We start from the raw sequence: 22336 nt of genomic DNA, 5'->3' as shown, positions 1-22336 counted from the left end.
ATACCGTATCGCATTTTGCGGTGTAATTAAAGAAAGATTTTTTATTTTTATTTTTGGGTAAATAATTGAAGAAACTAGAAAGATAGGGGAAGTGGAAGTACCTGACCACCCTCAGGTGAAAAGCTAAATGATATTTTCTCATTTCCTTTTTATTCTCTTTGTTTAAGTAGACTTGCAAGTCTTACACGATAGACAAAAAGAAGAGGGAAAAAAAATTAAAAAAAATTGACTTGCAAGTCAATCCATACCATTGAGTGGACTGGAAGCTCCCACGTAGGTTGGTTGTGTAGATCTATTAAAAAGGCTTGAGAAGGTGAGTTCAAGCAGGTGAGAATGGAAAGCTCAGTGGATAGATCCAGCTGCGTCATTTGCTTAGTAAGTTGTTCCTCCATTTATGATTCTCGTTTCTCCCCATTCTGTACGCACGCAATCTCTTATTCAGTACTTAATGAGCAGCAAATTCTGTGGAGTTGAGTTGATGTTGATCTTTCAAACCACTGGATGAACATGGTGGCTTGGCAATAATCCTAAACATCATCAGGTAGTATACCTAATCATCTTATTACTCTTTCATATATATGATTCATCTCTTGTTAGATTTTCCTGTGCTATATCATTTGTTATTTTAAGATGCGATCATGGAAACACTGTGATTCTGTTAATACAAATGTATATATAATCTTCTTTTACTTGACTCGAAGAACGATTAAACCAGTTTTGCAAACTGTATTCTTTTTCTTTTGGTAAACAAGCTTTATTCTTGTTTGATCTTATGGTTCGAAATCTCACAACATAATCTCAGTTTGTTTAGAAGATCTTTTGTCTTTTCTTTTGAAAGTCTGGTTTCTTTTCGTGACAGAAAAAATAGCTTGTTTAGCAGATGATAATAAAACTATGAGTCAACAAAGAAGTAGTTTTTTTTTTCTTTCTTTTTTTTAATTTGTAAGAGTTATTTGGTCATGTAGTAACATTTACTGAATGAGCTTTTTTTAAAATTTATTTGAAGTTTAGCAGTAATTTTGTGGGATCCTATGTCTCTGGGCACGGTATTCTTTTTTCAACCAACTTTGTAAGTTGATATAGATTTTCTTCTCTTTTTATTTAGTGGACACAATTGTGTTTCCCTTTCTCAAATACAATATCTTACTCTCTTCTACTTGTCTCTTATGGTGAGATTGGTAGATCAGTTAACCTTCTCAGATTGAGTGAATCTGATGTGATTTGATACCCTTTTAAGCATTAAATGGTTTGAAACCCTAAATTTCCTTTTTCCTTTGTCTTGGGGTTTCAGAGAGTGATTTTTCAGCTCCCCCAATATACTTAGAGCCATAATAAATTGGCAATTATTATTGTTTTTTTTATAGATAATCCGTCTATGATATGATTTTGGCATTTAAAAGAAAAGAATAATTTTTTTTACTTTTGATTTTTGGTCCAAACAAAATTTGAAAAGTGATCTCTTTTTTTGCTTATCGTGGAATTACATACCATGTTTTTGTGTTTTTATCTTTTGAAGTTTAAAAATAACTATTATTTTTCTATTGTTTTTTCCAACTTTGTTTGACGAGGTTTGGTGCTTATTTGCAGTACTAGAAATATGTGTTTTACGATTCTAGAAATCCAACCTTCACACTTCTTTTAACTCCTAAAAATATCCTTTTTTTCAACAAACCTTTTAAGCTAATAAAAATATCCTTTTCTCTTATTTAGTGGACACAATTGCAATTCCCCTCCTAAACACGGTATCTTATTCTTTCTCCCTTCTCTGTAAGTTTATGTTATATCTCATAAATCCCTACAACTAGGTCTGGCACATCAAGGATTATACAAAATCAGTTAATCTGCTCTGCTTAGATTGAGTGAGATATGATTGGCATGAAAATGCGTGAAAGGGTTTGAAAGCCTAGATTTCCTTCTTCCTTGTGTTGGGGTTTCTAGGAGTGATTCCAGCTTCCAAGTATACTTAGATCCACAACCAAATTGGTCACTCTTATCACTGTTTTCTAATAGAGATTCCATCTACGATATGATTTTGGCATTTTTGGGACCTAAACCTTGTAGTTTTTTTTTTTTTTTAGAAAATAGAATTTTATTTATTTATAGGGAGAAACCCAGATTACAACCTAGACCTAAAATACCAAAGAATAAAAACCAGAAAAAGATGTGTTGAGGAAGGGGGATTTTATTGTTAAGAAAGCATCTTGGGTAAGAGTGTCTTCTTTTTCCAGAACATCCGCAACCATATTAGTCTCTCGAAATACATATCTAAAAGAGATAAATTTAAATGAAGCAATTAATTGTAATATATATATCTGCTATGATTGGGAATACCTTCCATAATGCTTCGTCTGAATGGTTCTTCATGATGCAAATGAGAGCATGGTTATCATATCACCCTTCTAATTTATTCACATAATTTTAAAAGGAAAAAAAAAAACTTATAAGTTTACTTTATTTTGAAAATATATATCAAAGCATATAATTGTAAGTTTGTAATCATTTACTCATTTATTAAAATTTGAAAGGAAAAAACAAAATTCCTATAGAAGAAAAATAATAAGTAAGGTAAAGACAAATATTTTGTCAAAACTTATTAAACGTCTATAATTTTGACTTTATATGATTTCTCAGTCCAACAAAACCTAAAAATATTTTCCTTTTTGCTTATTTTAGAATTACAAATCCATGCCTTTGTGCTCCCTTTTTGTCTTTTGAAATTTAAAAATAATTATTCTCTTTTTATCTTTTTTTTATTATTATAATTTTCCAACTATGTTTGATGAGATTTATGTTTACTTGCTATACTAGAACTGTGTTTAATTTTACCAAAAAAATAACAACTGTGGTTTATCCTTCAAGAAATATGACCTTTACACCTTTAGTCCCTATCCTCTCTTTCCTTTCTCCTCTTATCTCCATGATTTCAAACATCTTATTAGCAATCAGGATTTGTTCATGACAATTCGCTCTGGACTTCCCAAAAAAAAATGCCCATTCGCTCAAATTGAGTCAATATTAAAAAGTCTAAGTAAAAAATCATACTTATTATATAAAGGTCAAAAAAAAAAATTTAATGAGACACGTCACTAACCATTAGAATAATAAAAAGAGTCGGTAGTTTTACTCAAGTCACAATAAACTCAATGAATTTATTGACTTTCAGTTCACTACAAAATCAAATGACTTAGTAATTTAGTCCAACAAATTAAATAACAGACTATACTTTCAAACAATAGAGAACCCTCGGCTCCATGATAAAACTCAAAATGTATTGATATTTATGTGGGCTTGTAATTTTTGTTAAGTTTCTTCAGATTTTTATGCATGTTTATTGAAGGAATACTTTTGCCAAAATCGACACCATACATTAGGAGAGAGCCCATTGAAAGTCTCATCTCTAATTTATTTTGACATCATTCAAAGGTCACATCTTTTTTAATATATGATAGAAAGATGTGAAAGACATATAGACCTCTATCGTGATAGGTCAATAATTCTAACTTCTCAAACTTAATCAAACCGAAGTGAAATAGTTAAAAATAATAATAATAATAATCTGACATGAGGTTAAAAATAGATGACCAAAAAGAAATTTTCTAATTGTTTGAACAATTGTTACAAACCAATTTTTTTCCTTTTCAATAGTGGTTCAATTATCTTCTTGTTGATAATACAAACTTATTCACACGCTTAATTAATAGATTTGAAATCTCTAGAGATTTCAAATCTCTAGATTCATGTAACCAAACAGGCCCTAAATGAATTTGGTTATAATAAGATTCATTTTGTAATATAAGTATTGGTTATACTTTTACTTGATTAGTGGTTATATTGATTTTGATATTGTTATCTTGCTTTTATAATGATATATCAAAACAAACGCTATGAAATAGCGAATTAAAAACAACTAAAACGAAAACACACAAAAATTTAATATGGTTAACATACTAATGTAATGAACTACGTCCACGGGTCAAAATGAAGAACTTTTCACTATGTAGGAGAAGTACAAAAGAAGATCGCACAACCAATCGCCAAATATAGAGCTACAAAAACTTTCACCCAAAACTCCAACAAAAAAATTTCAAATCTCAATAATGTGGTTGGTGAATATAAGATACATATATACATATTCCAATCGGGTAAACGGGTCGATCTATTGGGTCTCCCCAAGAATGGCGTTGCAAGAATTATCACCCAAAAAGTCCTAAATGTAAATATGTGGTAAATAAACATTAAAAAAAAAAAATCACTCGGATAGCCCACCAAGACAAATCGGTGCAGATACATCTTCAAAATCAGATACAAAAATTCAGATCATAAAATAACATGATACAATGACTTCGTTTGTTTATATTTTCTAATTTCAACATTAATTATCCTTTCTTTGTTGCGGTTAGTTGTTACATTGATTTTGACATGATTATCCTACTTTTATAATGATACAAATGACATAATTTGTTTACCAGTACTTATTTCAATATTAATTCTACCCAAAAAAAGATTTTAATGTTGTATTTTTTTTTTTAAATTTTTAAAATCAAAAGGAAGCTTTATTAAAACACTTCACGGGAAAATATCCTCGAAAAAATTACATTAGAGTGAGAAATGAAAAAAAGGTAGTGTTAACCAACAAGTATTGGATATCTTTAGCTAAGATTAATTAAATTATTTTAAAAAAAAAAAGAAAGAAAAAAACATAAGGATTGGATGAAAACTATAAGAGTAAACTACTAAAAGAATTTCAGAAGTATGACGATTAAAATTGTAAGAGTAAATTCTTAACAATCATTACACTAAATTTTGGAGTAAATTATTGTGTAAATCTTTAAAAGGATGTTTTGGATAGTTAAAAGTCAATTTTTTTATCACGAGGCAATAAAAAGCTCATAAAAATAGGTGGTAGGTAAATATTTTTTAAATTAAAATTTCTTAAGATGAAACTTTTTCTGAGTCTTTTTCTTTTAAATTAAGTAACTTATGATAAAATTCTCAATAAATGGTTGTAAGGTAACAATTCGTTTTCTAGTTTGGCTGGGGCGCCTCCAAATCTCGCACCCATTCCAAATGAAAATTTTTAAATATCAAAGTTGATTTAAATTTGAAAGATTGTGACTTTAAATCAAACAACCCAGACCAAATAAACGTTTGAAGATGTTGAAACCAAAACCAAAATTGACTTAGATGATCGAATAACTAAAGTGAAAACCAAACCTATCTACCATGATAACTCGATAACAATCCAAAACCTTTTAAAAGTAGTTTTTTTTTTTTTTTCAAGAGCATGCTGGATGTTTCTTAATCTTGAATGTTTAGATTTTCATGTCATTGTACATTGGTCCTATTTGTTTGATGATGATTTTGAAACGGAATTAGTGAAAAGTTATTTGTTGTACATGTAACGTTTACTCAGTAGTTGAAAGTAACGAAAGTCTTTCCATAACAAAGAAAGAAAAAAAGAAGAAGTTTTTTAAAAAAAAAAAATAAATGCATAAAAAAGAAATTATCTTGAAAAAGAAAGAACAAAATTCATGGAGCACCATGTTGCACTAGGAAAAGAAAGAAAAAAAAAAAAAATCATTTTTTCATGCGAACAGTTAAAATGTTTACTGATACTCGTCTGGGTCAACCACTTGCAGGTGCAGGTGGCCTCTCCTGTAAATATCCTCATCTTCTAATGTGACAACAATATATGAGGAGGATTGGCTTGATGTCGAATGGTGCTTTTTAAATTTTGATTGATTGATTTCGAAGCTAGCCCTTCAGCACAAGAGAGAGGAGAAAGCGTCAGGACTACTGCTAGAAATGGATCTCAGCATTATCTACAATCTGGTGAGCGATGCCACCCGGATTCTCACCTGGATTCTGGCGAACGAGCTGAAATTAGTTAGTGAAGTCGATCAAAAATTTCGGCTTCTCAATGTTGAGCTACAAAACATGGAATACTTCCTCAAGAATTTTGAGAAGAAGCGCAAAGACCATGACCACGTGAAGGTTGTAGTGAATCAAATCAGAGACGCTGCTTATGAGGCTGAGGACATTGTAGATAAATTTGTCATCAATGTCGCCAGGGAAAAAAGAAAAACCACGAAAGACAAAGTCCTCGGCATCATCCACAAGGGAACGAAGCTTCACGATTTTGGCGATCGAATTGATCGTCTGAATGCTGTAATTCAAAAAATATGGCAGGATAAGGACAAGTTCGCCAATGAACAAGGGGAGAGCAGTATCGATAGAGATGCAGAGTCACAAAGGATTTCGCGTGAAAAGAAGTTGCAGGAAATGAGGCAAAAAGTTGAGGAAGACGGTGTCGTTGGTTTCGTTAAGGAAGCAAATACATTGGCAAAGCAGCTCATACAAGGTACAGATGATTTGAAAGTTATCTCAATCTCCGGCATGGGGGGATTAGGGAAAACGACACTTGCAAAGAAAGTCTGCAGAGATCGTCTTGTTACAGATCATTTCAGGTGCCGTGCTTGGGTTAGTATTTCCGAGAAGTTTAATGCAAAACAGTTTCTTCAGAGAATCGTCAGAGAAATCTCACATATGGGAGCAGACGAGACCGAAAATATGAGAGAGTACCAACTGAAGGAAGAATTGACGAAGCAATTATCGGACGTCAGGTACTTAATAGTACTTGATGACATATGGGAAATTGATCACTGGGATAGCATAGCGGAAATTCTCCCGAAAAACCAGAAAGGAAGTCGAATTTTCATTACAACTCGAGAAGCAAAGGTTGCCCGTCACGCTGGTGATAAGCATCCCATTCCTCTTCGATTTCTAGATGATGGTGAGAGTCTGGAACTCCTCACCAAGAAGGTTTTCCGAGGAAGGAGCTGCCCGGACGATTTAATATCTCTAGCAAAAGAGATTCTGAAAACATGTGGAGGTTTGCCGCTAGCAATAGTGGTTTCGGCTGGTATTCTTGGACAGCTGCCCGAGAAACCAGATGTATGGAAAGATATGGCTAAGACTATCTCCGTGCACCTGGAAAAGGATGCCACGTGCGACTATATATTAGGTTTGAGTTACGAGGTTTTGCCCTCCTACCTTAAACCTTGTTTTCTCTATATTGGCCTGTTTCCTGAAGATTACCAGATATCCGCAAAGCAGCTGATTCAACTGTGGATCGCCGAAGGATGTATAAGGGATGAAGATACTGATACTCTTACCAAGGAAGGTGTTGCCAGGACCTACTTGCTGGAACTCATCGATCGGAGCTTGGTCCAGGTAGAGGAAAGGAGTTCAAATGGCGGTGTCAAAAAATGTCGTGTTCATGATCTTACGCGTAAACTCTGCCTTCAATTGTCTAGGCCAGACAGATTCCTCGAGTATCACTCTAGTATTCCAACTGATCAGCAAAACAAACCAAGACGGCTGTCCGTTCATTGTAGTCGCGAGAACTACATGCTTGAAGCCGCTACAACCAATTCCTCCAATACTCACCAGGTACGAACACTACTTTGTTTCAAGGAAGACAACAGAAAGTTTGCTGAAAAACATTGGAAGGCACTTTTCAGTTGCTTCAAATTGCTTAGAGTGTTAGATCTGGGAGAAGGTGATGTCCATAGTATCCCAAAAAAGATTGAAAAACTGATCCTGTTGAAGTATCTGAAGATCAAAACTAATGACGTTGCTGCTCTTCCACCATCTATATGCACCCTTTTCAATCTCCAAACTCTTGACCTAAGAAGGACTCGAATAAGCAACTTACCAGAAGGGATTTGGAAAATGCAACAACTGAGGCATCTCTACTTAGGTGGCCGAAGTGGACTACCCCAAAAAAAGGATGAAAGCAGGTTTCTATCCAAGCTTCAGACTCTCTCTTACATATTACAGGATCGAAACGGGAAAGTGAAGATATCAGAGATGGCACCTAATTTGAGAAAATTGGGTTTGTGGCACTACCGGAGTTGCTCAGGTGACCAAGACTCTGTCTTCAAACTACCTTACCTTGAAACTCTGAAATTTGAAAATAAATGCATCTTCGATAACCAAATCACACTACCAAAATCCATCGAGAAGATTAGCATAAAGACGAGCAACCTGTCACACAAAACAATGGAGGTGCTTCAAAATCTATCTACCCTTCAGATACTAAAACTAGACGATGTAACTTTTAATGACAACGTCTTGGACTTCAAAGAAGGTTCATTTCGAGGGCTGCAGTTATTCAAAATTGAAAATTCCAAATTAAAGGATTGGGAACTAAAGCCAGGAGCAGCGCCTAATCTTAAGAGGGTGGTCATCAGCAACTGTCGAGGATTAAAAAGGGTCTCTGAGCAACTGTGGGAGCTACCTGAACTTCAGAAACTTGAACTGCTGTGCCTTCGCGAAGATTTTACCAAGGAAATTGTCAAAACCAAGAATGATAAGGTGGACGTCATGATCTATCCTAATATCTTGGAGTCTCGGGTTTAAAGCTGGTGAGTTTCTAGTTCAGTCTTGCTCTTGTTTATTTATTGGTTTTGTTTTCTTTGTCAGGATAGCTTTTAATATTCTGAATGCATGTCACACTAAAAATATCAGACACCCTGATGGTGCATTTCGTAGTTTTAAGACTGAAATAAGTTTTGGCTCCCTAATCTTTGCATGCATGGTATTGTAATGAAAAACATAAAAAATAACATTGCAAAAATGGGTTTGAAAACAAAAGATTATTTGCAGATTTTAATAAATATTAAGTTCTCAATAGATTTGTGAAGTTATTCTATAATTACATGTAGTTTGAAAACAATAGATCATTGCTTTTTATCATTTTAGGGGAAAACAAAGGAGATGTAGTTTCCTTTTGGCTTAAGTCCCAACTAAATTACATCTATGACATCCTCAGGACAAATAGAAGAGGGAAAAAGAAAAAAAGAAAGAAAAAAAACATAGTCTGACCATGCACTATTCTGACCATTCTTGATGGTCAAAGAAAACATTAAGTTCTTGGTAAAGTTTCAATACCTATGACCATTCAATCACATTATAATTGTTATTATTTTCTGTGTTGCTTTTTTGATCAACCAATTAAGCCAAATGTGTACCGACATGCCATCTTATAGAACTCATTTTCATTTAATAAATTAGGAATGAAATGTGTCATATAACAAATTCCAAGACTAATGAAAGTGCATAAGCTGTAAGGTGATGCACTAAGGCATATGTAATTGGTGTTTTTCCTCATCCTCTAGGGGTAGAGTGATGCTTTGGTTATGAGTCTAGAATTATGGTATGTACAGTACTTTTCTTTCACTTAATATATATGATCTTTGTTGCCAAAGAAAAAAAAGAAAGTGTAAACAAATATAGAATAAGACTCGATTATATATTTGAATTAAGTCATTCTTACATAGTTAGAATGTTATCATTACAAAGATTAGTTAAGTTGATAATTCTAGTGATATCAATTATTTCAATGAATCATGATTATTATGTAATAGATAATTGTACTCCCACCAGGCCACCAATCATTCTAGTAATGTTTGACTACCTTCGTCTTTTACAGATGCTTAAAATTCGAGTTGTGGGTGAAGAAAGTTGGATCAACATTTCCCATGACAAAGATGATGGCAGTAAAGTTGTACTCATGTAACAGCTCTTTCCACCACATTCTATGTCGTGACTCATGAGAGCTCAACTTCTTTGATACTTCTTCTTTTTCTATTATCTATATGCTCAGAACAACTTAAATTTCAAATTTCAGTATGTGAGAGTGAGTGTTTGTGTGTCAGTGGAGTGTTCATTGTGATTGTGTGAGAGTGAGTGTTCGTGCATCAGTGTTGGTGTGAGAGAGTGGTCATTGCGAGATCTCTATTCTTGTCATTGTTTCTTTATGTTGTAGACTAAGTATTTGATTATAATACATATGCTGCTTTGTCTAACTATGAAAGGCTTCTAAATTCTTGTGCAATGGTTTTTTTTTAAATACATTATGCGTTAAACTAGAGCTTAATTTCTATTTTTTAGCTGATGAGATAATACTTTTTAAGTGCTTTCATCCAATCCATCATATTACTTTCAAATTATATCAAAGTAATGGTGCAACAGTTAGGGAATTTCTTTCATTTTCATTTTCGTGTGTACTCCACTCTCACTTGGAAGTGTGATAATGGCTCCAAAAGGATGTATAAAAATTAAGCTTTCACCTGATTGTAGCATTTAGTAGTACAAGGTACATTTTTACATTACATACAAATTCAGGGTATTGATTATCATTATATTTGCTCCTGTTGCTTCGACAATCTTATATTGATGTTGCCCTTCACCTTTTTGAGTACCAAAAGAGAAAGTTCACTTTCTTACCATCACCAATTTAAAATTCTTGGGTCAGTTGTAGCTCCAATTGGACTAGTTGCCTAGTGAACTGTCATTCCACCACTGATCATTGCAGCATACACACTTGGGAGCAGATGACATCCCTCAAGCAAAAACTTATATCATATTTTTACATTCCCTTTTATTATAGTTTATATTTCTTTTGGATCAAAATTTTTGTTATACATTACATCTCTATTGGATTAATACCACACATGCTATGTTACAAGGTACACATATAAAAAGAGTTTCCAAAGATAAATAAGAACTTTAGAATGAAAAACTATGGACACAAACTGACTGAAATCTTATTCTGAAATCATCTTAGAGTATTCTTCTCCCATGTCCTCTACTTCATCCTTACCAAAACCATAACTACAAAGTAGCTCCAATCCTGGACTTCCCCTATAAATTCCATACCTACGAAGATTGACCAATTGTTTTCAATGAATGGCAAGATAGCAGTGCTAGAATGTAATCTTGCTACCGTAGGGATAGAATGAACATCAAGTGATCTCCTAGATTCATGTGCTGGGCTTCCAAGAAGCTCCCCATGTTGCCCTACACGGCTTCCAAAGGTTGAAAGGAACGGCAATGGTATTGGGAGATGACAGTGAGCTATTGAAAGATGTGAGAACCTCGATGCCGTCAATTAATGAATTTTGGTAAGCACCGTAGAATGAATCATGTACCTCCCCATTTAATTTTTAAGTTTTCCAAAACATTTATCCAAGGGTTTCGGATTTTGCACTTGCAATGGTATTAAAATCCAATAGATATTAATGTACATAAAAATAAAAAAATACTATTCAATTTTCCCAGAAAATAGTGAAACGCTAAACCTCTTATGAGTGGTCCCAAGGGTACGATGAGTCAAATTCAAAATATTATGCCTCTTTAGGCAATCATCCTTTACCAACTCACGATACACTTAGTCATGGAATGTTTTTATTTGTTGATTCAACACTTTTTTTATAAGAATTTCAAAACTTGGTATTTGTGTAATATATGTATCTTAATTGGAAATCTACGATCGCTCTACCTTTTGGACGTTGCTTTCTTGTTAAATGAAGGAAAATTTTGTATCTCTCATTTGTTCGTAGTCTCTACTTACTTTCTTCCTTCTCAAAAGTTTCACCTTTAATTTTTCCAAAATACTGAAGTATTACCTCTCCTTCTCCGCTAGTAGTTTAAAATTGACAAATTATCCTTATTTTTATCCTTTTAATCTAACTACAATAATTTCTTCTCTTTTTTAATATTTTTTTTTCTTCTTTTTATAGGAATCCCTTATAAATGGAATAAAAAAAAATTTTATTGGAACCTATAAATTTGATTCTGTCTTATGTTTATTTTGACTTTCACCATCTTTAATAGAAATCTATTAAATACAATTACATGCATTCTTTTATTTATTATTTTTTCCCCTTTCTATCTCTCTTATAAGAATCCATTAAAAATAATGAAAAAAATAAATAAAAAGAATTCCTATAAAAGGAGGAGTGAATAAATTCTTAAAATAAAGAAGTTGGATTCTATAAAAGAGGAAGATCACGGAAAGAAAAAAAAAACCAAATAAGAAGAGAAGAAATTGCTTTAATCTGTTAAAAGAGTAAAAATAAAGGACAATCTAACGGATTTTTGTTCGCGGCTCCGCAGGTATCCATCCGCGCAGCCGTTAGAACTTGACACGTCATGGTAAAATTTACGAACGATTGGGATTCTACCGAATAGATTTTTATATATAAAATATTTAACATATTACAATTATTCATCCCTCAAACTTTCTAAATTTACAAAAGCAATCCCTGCTCATCTCGATGAACAAGAATCCTAAACTTCGTCCGGCCATACAAGCTCCTCTAACCCCTCCATCGTTGACCTTGGCTTTGCCAGAAACCACCGATGGGCTCCTTTGGTTATCCCTGTTGCTTCCTCCGTTGCCGGCAATACCAACGGCGCTTATCGAGTGAGAGGATGGATGGGGTTTTCGATGATTCGTTCTGAATTGCGGATTCGAAGTCCAATAGTATGGATCGAACGGTATCGCCCAGTGTTGTGAGTGAATTCAAAGCTTGGGAACGGACCTCTGAGGTGAATTCAGGGGAGAAGATGAAATCAATGTCGGGGAAGAGTTCGGCTATGGCATTACAAGTATCGATCAGAAGGCCTAAGCACCCACCAGATCCTAGAATTTCAGGTCTTCTTCAATGATCATGTCTCAAATGATTTCAACACACTCTTTACTTCTCTTCCTCTGGACTGGCCATACTATGCAGCAGCTGTGCCAGGATCTTTCCATGGTCGCTTGTTTCCCAAAGTCTCTCTCCGTCTGGTGCACTCATCCTCTGCATTTCACTGGCTCTCTAAGGTGCCTGATGAGGTGTTGGATAAGAACTCACCGCATAGAACAAAGGAAAAATCCATTATGGAAGCTCACCAAAGGAAGTAGTAGAAGCTTATTCAACTCAGTTTGCAGCGGACATTCAATCCTTCTTGTTGGCCAAAGCTGAAGAGATCATCCTGGGGGGGCTTATGATACTGAACATACAAGGAACCCCAGATGGGATTCCTTCTTCACGATCAGGGATTTTTGTTCTTTTAGATCTTCTGTCATCTTGTCTAATGGATATGGCCAAGTTGGTAAGTCATTTAAATACTCATGATCAGCTCATTATTTTCTGAGCAGAACTAAGCTAATCTTGGTTAACCCCAAAATGTTAAATTAATCTTATCTGTAGGGATTAGTGAGTGAAGCTGAGGTAGTCTGGTAGATTCCTTCAATGTACCAGTATACCATCCACGTTTCTCATGGTCTTGTATATGTTGGACGGGTTAGAGGAGCTTGTATGGCTGACGAAGTTTAGGATTCTTGTTCATCGAGATGAGCAGGGATTGTTTTTGTAAATTTAAAAAGTTTGAGGGATGAATAATTGTAATAAGTTAAACATTTTACATATAAAAATCTATTTGTAGAATCTAAAGCGTTCATGACTATCTCATCCACGTGTCAAGTTTTAACGGCTGCGCGGATGGATATCCGTGCAGCCGCGAACAAAAATCCCAATCTAACTATTTTGAAATATCAAGGAAGAAGGAGAGGGAAGAATTTACTCTCTCTGTTTTTTGGGAAATCGGAGGTAACACTTTTGACAGGGGTAATATGAGTAAATAGTGATTTTTTTTTTCTTCTTTTGATTAAGAAGTCATTTATAATGTAACTAAAAAGAATTAAATAACTGCATATTTTCAAATGACAATAGAAACCCAACCGCTCAACTTGCAACATCAATTACAGTCAATACACCCAACCTTAAGGTTGTACTCTCAATAGTGGTATAAGATGACTAAAGGAGAGAAAATGAACTCCATCGTAGAGGGTTGTTCAGTCAACAAAAACTGGCGCCGCTGCGCTTTGAGGTGGATAGCCTCTCCTCTCCACCCCCACTGCTCCCTCACCTCCTCTCTCCCTCTCATCCGTCTCTCTATTAATCCTCTGGTTTTATTTTTCCACCTCTCTCTCTGCTCCTTCTTCTCCTATTTCCCTCTTTTAGCCTTTCTGTTAGCTTTCTCTCCGCTCGCTTTCTCCACCTCCACCCCTATTATGCCCCCTTGCCTCCCTCTCTCTCTATCTGTCTCTCCGCCTCTTCTCCAGTAAAGTTCCGGTTTAGAAAAAAAAAACTCTCAGTTTTCTCATTCTCTCCATCTCGCTCTCTGTTTTCTCGTTTGCTTTTTTTTTTTTTTTTTTTCCCAATCGGTGGAAGGTTCAGATTGTTAGAGAAAAAAAAATCAGGTAGATGCAAGACCAGGTAGTGCATTCCGCAGGTTTGAAGGTTTTACGCCGGAGCTGGAAGTATCTCTCGTGGATTTGGAAGCTTTGCTGTTGTGAGAGTTTTGTGTTCTTGGTAGCTGTTGGTGTGTCTTCACTGTCGTGGTGGCTGTTGTTTCCGCCCTTGTGGCATGTTATCTCTTCGCCCTTGTAGCGTGTCTGTCTCCGCCTTTGTGGTGTATCGCCTCCTTGTGCTTAATTGTTGTTGTGGTTGTTACAACTATTATTCTAGGGGCTTGGGCTTGACCCATTCTTTAGCCAGGATGACCTTGTCTATTGCATGTATGACATTTGGTCAATTTCCATTCCTTGGTTCGGATAGAACCTTGTGTTCTCATGCATTTATCTTTTGTATTTTTTTCTTTTCTTTGTGACACTTTACCTCTTGTGTGTGTATGATGCAATAAGATTGTATGTTTAAATCATATGATTTGCACCACCAACGCCTTCAATCACCTCAAGCTTGGCTTCCACAAGCTTGATTAACACTTTGGTATGTTCTTCAAGGTTGAGTGAGGATGAGAGGCAAAACACACTTGATTTCTTGTAATTTAAGAGCTTGAGAGTATTTGTGGAGTAGTTGATCAATTAGCAAGGTTCAGGCTCTCAAATAAAGTGAATTTGGCTTATATAGATGGTCTTCAAGTGCCTTAGCCCAACCCCCCGTGGATAGAAAAATGACAAATTTTAGCCCAAATGAACATCCGTCTGAAAATATAGCCATTTAAAAATTTAGCTTTTGGATCATTTTTAACCAGATGTATGTCTGTCTGACTAGACTTCCATCTCAGACGGACGTTCGTTTGAAGCACAAAATGCCTTTTATAGGAAAACACAGGGACTTTAAGGGGTTTTAAGAATTTCTGGCCAGCCCTAAGCCTCATAAACTCTCCAAACATGTCCTAGGTCTGTATAATGATATGGTGTCTGTACAATCGAGTGTAATTTCATATGAATGTACATGAAGTGACTTAAATCCTAATTTGCTAAGTCTTCTTGCTTGAGCTTGAGTTGATGATCATTAATGTTCTTGAGTTTTCTTGCACTTCATTCTTCATGCTCATCTTGACTTAGACTTCATGTCCATCTTGGCTTGGTCTTGGCCTTGACTTGGGCTTAAGCATTCACGTTGAGTTGGATTTGGTCCACTTGCTTTCATATAAATACAACTCAATATAGCCATTAGTAATTCATGTTTGTTACCATCAAAACAAATGGAGGTTGATGTGGTAATGCTGACATGACATTTCCCAATACTAATGCAATAATAGGAAAGGAAAAAAGGATGAGAATCATGATGCACATAATCAAGAATTTTGAAATAAAACCAACATGGATGACACATCCACTAAGGAGAGAACCAATGAGACAACATATTGGTACTATATAAATCATAGGCCTATCTTTCCCAAGTGTAACTGAATTCTTTCCACTCAACACATGTAAGTTCATCTTCTTCTCTGGCTCTACAACTACTTTGTTAAGGCTCATAGTAACCCATCTGCTGAGGGAATGGGAAAAGTGTTGCTTTCATATACTAACTTGATCACTGGAGGCGGCTATCTGATCCGCATGGTCAGCCCATTATCATCATTTGACTTGTTGAACAGGTGTAGTTCAACTTTAAAGAGTCAATTTTTAGATGCAACAATTAGACTGTTATAAATACTGATTTGGCATAGAATATAATCATCATACCACCATTCACACTTTGAAAGGATCAGAATTTGCTGAGTGAACAATAAGAATCTATAAATCTTCTTACTTGAGTAAATTACTATTCAAGTATTTGAACTACTAAATCTTGATATAAAGTCTTATGAAAGTAAAAAAGAATCTTTATACAAAGGGTTAAAAATGTTAAAAAGATGTATTAATAGAATAGTTACTCTTCCTGTCAGTAATATTAAAAGAAAGAAAGTGGTATAATCTAAGAAAAGTTAATATAAATACCCTTCTACAATTAATCAACCCAAAAAAATCTGATCTTTTGATTAATCTAATTAATGAGTTGCACCTAAATGAGAAATTCCCCCTCCCCCCCCCCCCCCAAAAAAAAAAAAAACTTAGGTTTATTTTAATAATTTTAGTTTTTCTTTGTATTGTTTCACCACACAATATTTGGATTAATAACCTCAAATCATGTTTTTTTGGGTAATTTTATTTGGATTTCATGAGGTTTGATCTTCTTCTTCTTTTCTTTCCTTGTTTTTTTTTTATTTTTTTATTTTTTTATTTTTTAAATTTTATGAAATGGAAAGTTTTGATCAAGTTATTTAAAAAAATAAAATAAAAATTAAGGCATCTAAAAGAGCCAACTAAAGCTACACTTTTATTTTTATGATCAATATGTCTTTTAGCCTTTTTTTAAAAAATAATTTAAATTAGTAACATATTTAGTTAGATAATTATCTAATATTAAATTGTTGGTACCTTATAACTTTCTTCAAAATTAGGGTAAGATAAAGAAAAGAAATCAAAATTGCATAAAAATAACTCTATGTTTTCAATTTATTTTTCTTCAATAATACCTGGAGAACAGATATAAATTTTTTTATCAAAAAATTACATAAATTGTGAACATGCTTTTGGCACTATCGTAGCAACCTCTTATATAGAGGATTCAAATGAAAATTAGCATTTTTATCATCCCAAAATTGAAAACAAAATATACAGATTTTTCCTCGCTAACTGAACCATCATGCTCCTTCTTCTTCTTTTTATTATTATTATTTTTATTTTTATTGGCGTTATAATTGTACATTCATGCTTGTTGATACAAGGATCTCTCAATGCCTCTTTCTACAATTGATACAAGGATCTCTCAATGCCAAATGCCAGAGGCTGCTTCTTCTAATTTTGTTGCTCATTCTGTGTCTCAACTGAGTGCTATTGTGGCTTAGAAACAACCCTCTCCTGCTATACCTCACCAAGATTTGCCCTCTATGGTTACCACAAATATCTTGTCACCTATTTGCCCAATTAATGGTACCATTTCCGCAAATGTATCTCAACCTGGTACCTCCACAGATCAAATCTGTATTGATTCTATCTCACAGATTACCCCAACTCAAGGGGAGGCGGGTTCTTCTTCTTCTGCTATCACTAGAGCTCAACCAATCATAATTAGAACCACTTCTACAACCTTTCCAACCCAAGGCTCAAGAATTCAAATTGAAGAAATTAATGAGATGGATGTTCCCTTCTTGCATAATATTGTTGTAAACCCTAGGAAAAGAAGTGCTTCACCTGAGCATGTTGCAATTATGTTGAAAAAACTTCGGCTTGAGGATGAAGAGGTATCTCACCACCCTTGGGGTGGTAGGGGTACGAATTAATGCCATTGCTCGCAGTGATGGAGGCCGATCTGCTAGATCCTTCAGGGTTGCTATGAGAAACAGGGGTTGTCCAACTTCTTCTTTTGACAGGGTGAGGCAGGCTGCCCTAAATCAGCCCCCAAGCGGGCCATGAAGTTGCTATCTTGAAATTGTCAGGGACTTGGCCCTCCCCTGACTAAACAGTACCTGCAGAAAGTATGCAAGAAAGGGAGGCCCAGCATTGTTTTTCTTATGGAGACAAAACAACATGATGCTGAGATTCGTCGTGTGGCCAGGAAACTTCGGTTTAATGATTTTTTCTTTGTTAACCCCATAGGTTTGTCGGGTGGTATTGGTATCTTGTGGAATGGTAATGTCTCTGTCAATATTTTATCATCTTCTTCTAATATTGTAGACTTACTAATTACTATCTCTTCCTCTGGTGCAGAGATTCGGGTCACTCTAGTATATGCCATCCTCAGGTTGAACATAGACAACGTATTTGGTATGAATTGTCACACTTGGGTTCCTCTGTAAGTTCCCCTTGGCTTGTTCTTGGAGATTTTAATGAAATATTGTCAAATGATGATAAATTGGATGGGAATCCTAGACCTCAATCACAATTAGATGACTTTAGAATGACCATTGATAGCTGCCACCTGTTTGAGGTAAAGTGTACTGGGCCTAAATTTTCCTGGTCGAATAAACGCCAAGGAAGGGATCTGGTCAAAGAGTGTCTCGATAGGGCTTTTGTAAATGTTGAATTTGTTGACCTCTTTGGAAGTGTCCAAGGCCATAGGCATGCCATGGTGGGCTCTGATCATACCCCCTTAGAGATTTCATTATACCCTGCAAACAAACGTCCAATGAGGTTTCACTATGAGACTAAATGGGAAGATCACCCTGATTTGTTTGACCAAATTAATCTTGGGTGGAAGTCCATCAGTGTTGGCTCTCCTAGTTACCAACTCCAGCAGAAAAGTAAACATTGCACCAAATCTCTACAGTCATGGAGTAAGGTAACTTTTGGAAATGCCTCTATGGAAATTGCCAGACTGTCTAAACTCCTAGAGGAATGCCAACAAAATCCCCCTTCTGACTCATCTGCAAAGGAAGAACTAGATCTTAAAAAGGAAATTGAGAAACATCTCTTGGCAGAGGAAAAGTTTTGGTGTCAAAGATCCAGAGTTCTATGGCTCAAAGAAGGTGATAGGAATACCAAGTTTTTCCATGCCTCCACCACCTATCGGAGGCAAGAAAACTCTATTACCAAACTGAAGAACATACATGGCCATTGGTTGACTGAGGATTCCCAAATTCACTCTGAAATTTGCTCTCATTTCACAACACACTTCTCTTCTTCATTTCCAATTTCTCCCCAGGAGTTTCTCTCTAGCTCATCTCCATGCATCACAGCTTCAGATAACTCCTCCCTTTGTTCCCCCTTCTCAGGTGAGGAAATAAGAAAGACCATTTTTCTAATGAAGGGCACCAAAGCCCCTGGTTTTGATGGTCTCCCAGCCCGTTTCTTTCAAAGACATTGGGACACAATTGGATCGGATCTTATACAGGGGGTCCAACACTTTTTCAATGGAGGCCATATGCTTAAGAGCTTAAACAAAACCATCATTTCTCTCATTCCCAAAAGAGGGCACCCTCAAGAGGTTTCTCATTATCGTCCTATCAGTCTTTGTACCACTCCCTATAAAGTCATAGCCAAATGTCTAGCTAATCGCCTCAAACCTATCCTTAGGTCCATCATTAGCCAGACTCAGAGTGCCTTTGTCCAGGTCGAGCTATATCATATAATATTTATCTTGCTCATGAGTATCTTTATTTTCTTAAGAAGTCAAAATCCACTTCTGGATTAATGGCTCTTAAGCTTGACCTATGCAAGGCCTATGACAAATTAGAGTGGTCCTTTATTGAAGAGACTTTGGTATCTTTATTGCAGCATCCTTGCTGGTAGAGATATCCTAAAGCATGGTCTTATTAGACAGGTTGGCAATGGGACTAACACAAAAATATACAAAGATCCTTGGTTGCCCTCTCTTCCTTTCAAGGGCATAAGTAGCTCTCCTCTCACTAATGGTCCCACTTGGGTGCAAGAATTAATTAGATGGGAAGATGCACAATGGGATATTCCCCTCCTCTAGTCCATTTTTACCGCCATTGAAGTAGAAGCAATCCTTAAAATCCCTCTCTTGTCTATCAATACACATGATTCATGGGTTTGGTACAAAAATAGAAATGGTAAGTTTTCTGTTAAATCTGGATATTATCAATGTTTGGCTATGGCAAATGCTCAAGGTAATTGTGCTTCATCATCTACTCATTCTATTTTTTGGAATCAAATTTGGCACATCCCTACCCTTCCTAAAATCAAACATTTTCTTTGGAGAACATCACATGAGGCAATTGCAATTGGTAGTTCTTTATTTACTAGAAGAGCCACTCTTGCCCCTTTATGTTTGATTTGTGGTCATTGTCTTGAGAATGTTGGTCATGCTCTTTTCTTTTGTTCTCATGCAAGATGTTGTTGGGAACTTTCCCCTCTCCGTATTAATATGGATGATTTCAAAGGTGAACATTTTCATGAATGGATGGAATTTATCCAATCAAAGTTTAAGGGATGTGGGGATATGGATAGAGTTAACCAAATTTGGAGTGCTTTAATTTGGTGTATTTGGAATACTAGAAATGCAATTATTTTTCGTGGTATTGATGCTTCCATACATTACACTATGAATCACTTCTCCTCTTTATTGGCAGATATCCAAAACTTCTTGAACATTCCTCAGGTCCCAGATCTCCATGAGCAGCTCATTGTTGCAAACCACCTAGGAGATGCTATATGTTTTCAACTTTTTGTGAATGGTTCGTGGGAGTGCAACACTAGAAAGGGAGGAAGAAGCTGCATTCTCTGGGACACTAATGGAACTTTTATTGCTGCTCAATGCAACCATGGCTTTGGACCTTCTGCTTCTTTGATGGAACTTCTTGCTGTGAGAGATGGCCTACTTCTTGCATTATCTTTAGGAATATCTCACATACAAGTGAACTCTGATTGCCTACTAGTCGTTTTGGCTCTCCAAGGCTTTAGCTCTTCTTTAAATTGGTCTAGTCTTAGTTTAGTTTCTGAAATTTTTAAGATTGTCATAGACTTTAATGTGGTTCTGTTTCATTTTTTTCCTAGGACTAGCAATGTTTTTGCTGATTTTCTTGCTAGGGGGGCTCGTTGTCTTTCCCTCTCTCGATCTTGGTGGAATATCCCACCTTTATTCATGGTTGATGTTTCTTTGTTGGCGTCCAGGTTTCCTGGCTTACACTCTTTTTCTTAATGTTATGATTTTATTTGTTGACCCAAAAAAAATATCAGAAAAATCAGGCAATGACAGGTGATTCTTTTGCAGCCTTTCACATGGGCAATGAATGGCAATGTTATCGAGGCACATGGGCACCTTTCACGAGGTCATGCTTTAAATATCAAACGTCACACCCAATTGTCTTTCCAAGTTGGAAAAACCATTTGGATACTGACTACACATTGAGCATTGGGTAATGAGTTGAAAACATTTTACGCTTAAACATTTCATAAAGGACATTAAATGTCACACTCAATTATTGGAATCCGGATCTTCTCTCCGTCGGGGGAGCACAGACCATGGCTTCCTGACTACATATATCAGTGGGGCCCACTGGTGTTGAAAAAGTTTTTTTTTTTCAAAAAGTGTTTTTTACCGTGGGCCCCACTGATATATGTGGTCAGGAAGCGTCGGGGAGCACTTTGTGCTCCCCGTCGGGGTCGGTGATCCGGACTCCAATTATCGTTGGTGATGCTTCCCAGAAGTTTCTTTTTAACAAATTATCATTGCCATTTCCATAGTTATTTTTAATTACAACATCATCCCACAATAAATCCAAATGTCAATAGATCCTTTCAATATTTTATTTATTTAAAAGGTAACAATATTTTTTTTAATTGTGTGGAGGTCCTATTGTATCTTTTTAATTAAAAAAAAAAAATTTTTTTGCTTGGAGGTCCTATTATATTTTTTTAATTTAAAAATAAGTTTCTTAAACCAACAAAAGGATACCCGTGTAAATCAAGTTAACCCTACCTACAAGGGGCAAAAAAGTTCTTGTTAACCAAATTAAATAACATTATGGAAATAATTATTTGATCAGCAAGATATTATTTTCATTTGTTTGGTTCCTTTAATTAAAGAATATAACTAACAGTTTACAGTATTAGAGGGGTATTTTTATTTTTGAAAAAATAATTTATTGATAAGGGACGAACCTGATATTTTGATTTGTTTTTACATTACATTAGTATTAGAAAGTAATTAAGAAACAATTTTAATAAATAAATAAATAATTGAGTTTCTTACATGAGCGCCTCAATTTTTATGGAAATACCACGGATTGAGATTTTTTGCCGCTTACATGCATGTCTTCACACTCACATGAATGTAGTGTCAACATTGTGTAAAGTCTACCCGTGTCAAGTAGGACATTATGGTACATGGTGAGTTGGGGGTAGAGGATCTGAGACCCGAACACCATAATCCACTCAAAACCAAAACCTTGCAACTCCGCCCCCCTTTTGATTTATTAACTTTAAAATATGATTTTACATTTTCACCAATGTTTAACGAATTCATCTTTAAATCATATATAAAATTACTAATATAACCCCACATTATTCACCCTTGCTTTTTCTCTTTTTCCTCTTTAAAATCTAACTTACAAGAGATGGGTGAAGAAAGATCTTCAATTTCCAAATTATAGGTTTTGTGCACATGAGAAGATTCTTGAGCTTTTTTACATTATATATATATCATACTACTATTATAAAAGCATGTACTCCTCTTTTTTCCGC

The 22336-nt window shown here is 35.3% G+C and overlaps 1 protein-coding gene and 1 pseudogene across 1 annotated transcript; both read left to right on the top strand.

The window, feature by feature from the left end:
• Window positions 1-266: 266 nt before the first annotated feature.
• Window positions 267-9872, top strand: LOC149005756 (disease resistance protein RPP13-like). Its single transcript, XM_089135559.1, has 4 exons — window positions 267-375; window positions 457-541; window positions 5640-8429; window positions 9497-9872. Exon 3 carries the CDS (start codon window positions 5806-5808, stop codon window positions 8422-8424), a length of 2619 nt encoding a protein of 872 aa, XP_088991685.1. The 5' UTR covers window positions 267-375; window positions 457-541; window positions 5640-5805; the 3' UTR covers window positions 8425-8429; window positions 9497-9872.
• Window positions 9873-12125: 2253 nt separating this feature from the next.
• Window positions 12126-13144, top strand: LOC149005755 (loganic acid O-methyltransferase pseudogene; annotated as a pseudogene).
• Window positions 13145-22336: the final 9192 nt, after the last annotated feature.

The sequence above is a fragment of the Hakea prostrata genome, chromosome 9, assembly GCF_041222555.1.
Source record: "Hakea prostrata isolate BN-2017 chromosome 9, UWA_Hpros_2, whole genome shotgun sequence".
In the NCBI taxonomy this organism is placed as follows: Eukaryota; Viridiplantae; Streptophyta; class Magnoliopsida; order Proteales; family Proteaceae; genus Hakea; species Hakea prostrata.
The sequence above is the reverse complement of the archived record's forward strand: the minus strand, read 5'-3'. Positions and strand labels throughout refer to the sequence as shown.

Excerpts from the sequence above, each read along its gene's own strand:
- LOC149005756 (XM_089135559.1), top strand. The coding sequence starts at position 5,806 with ATGGATCTCAGCATTATCTACAATCTGGTGAGCGATGCCACCCGGATT.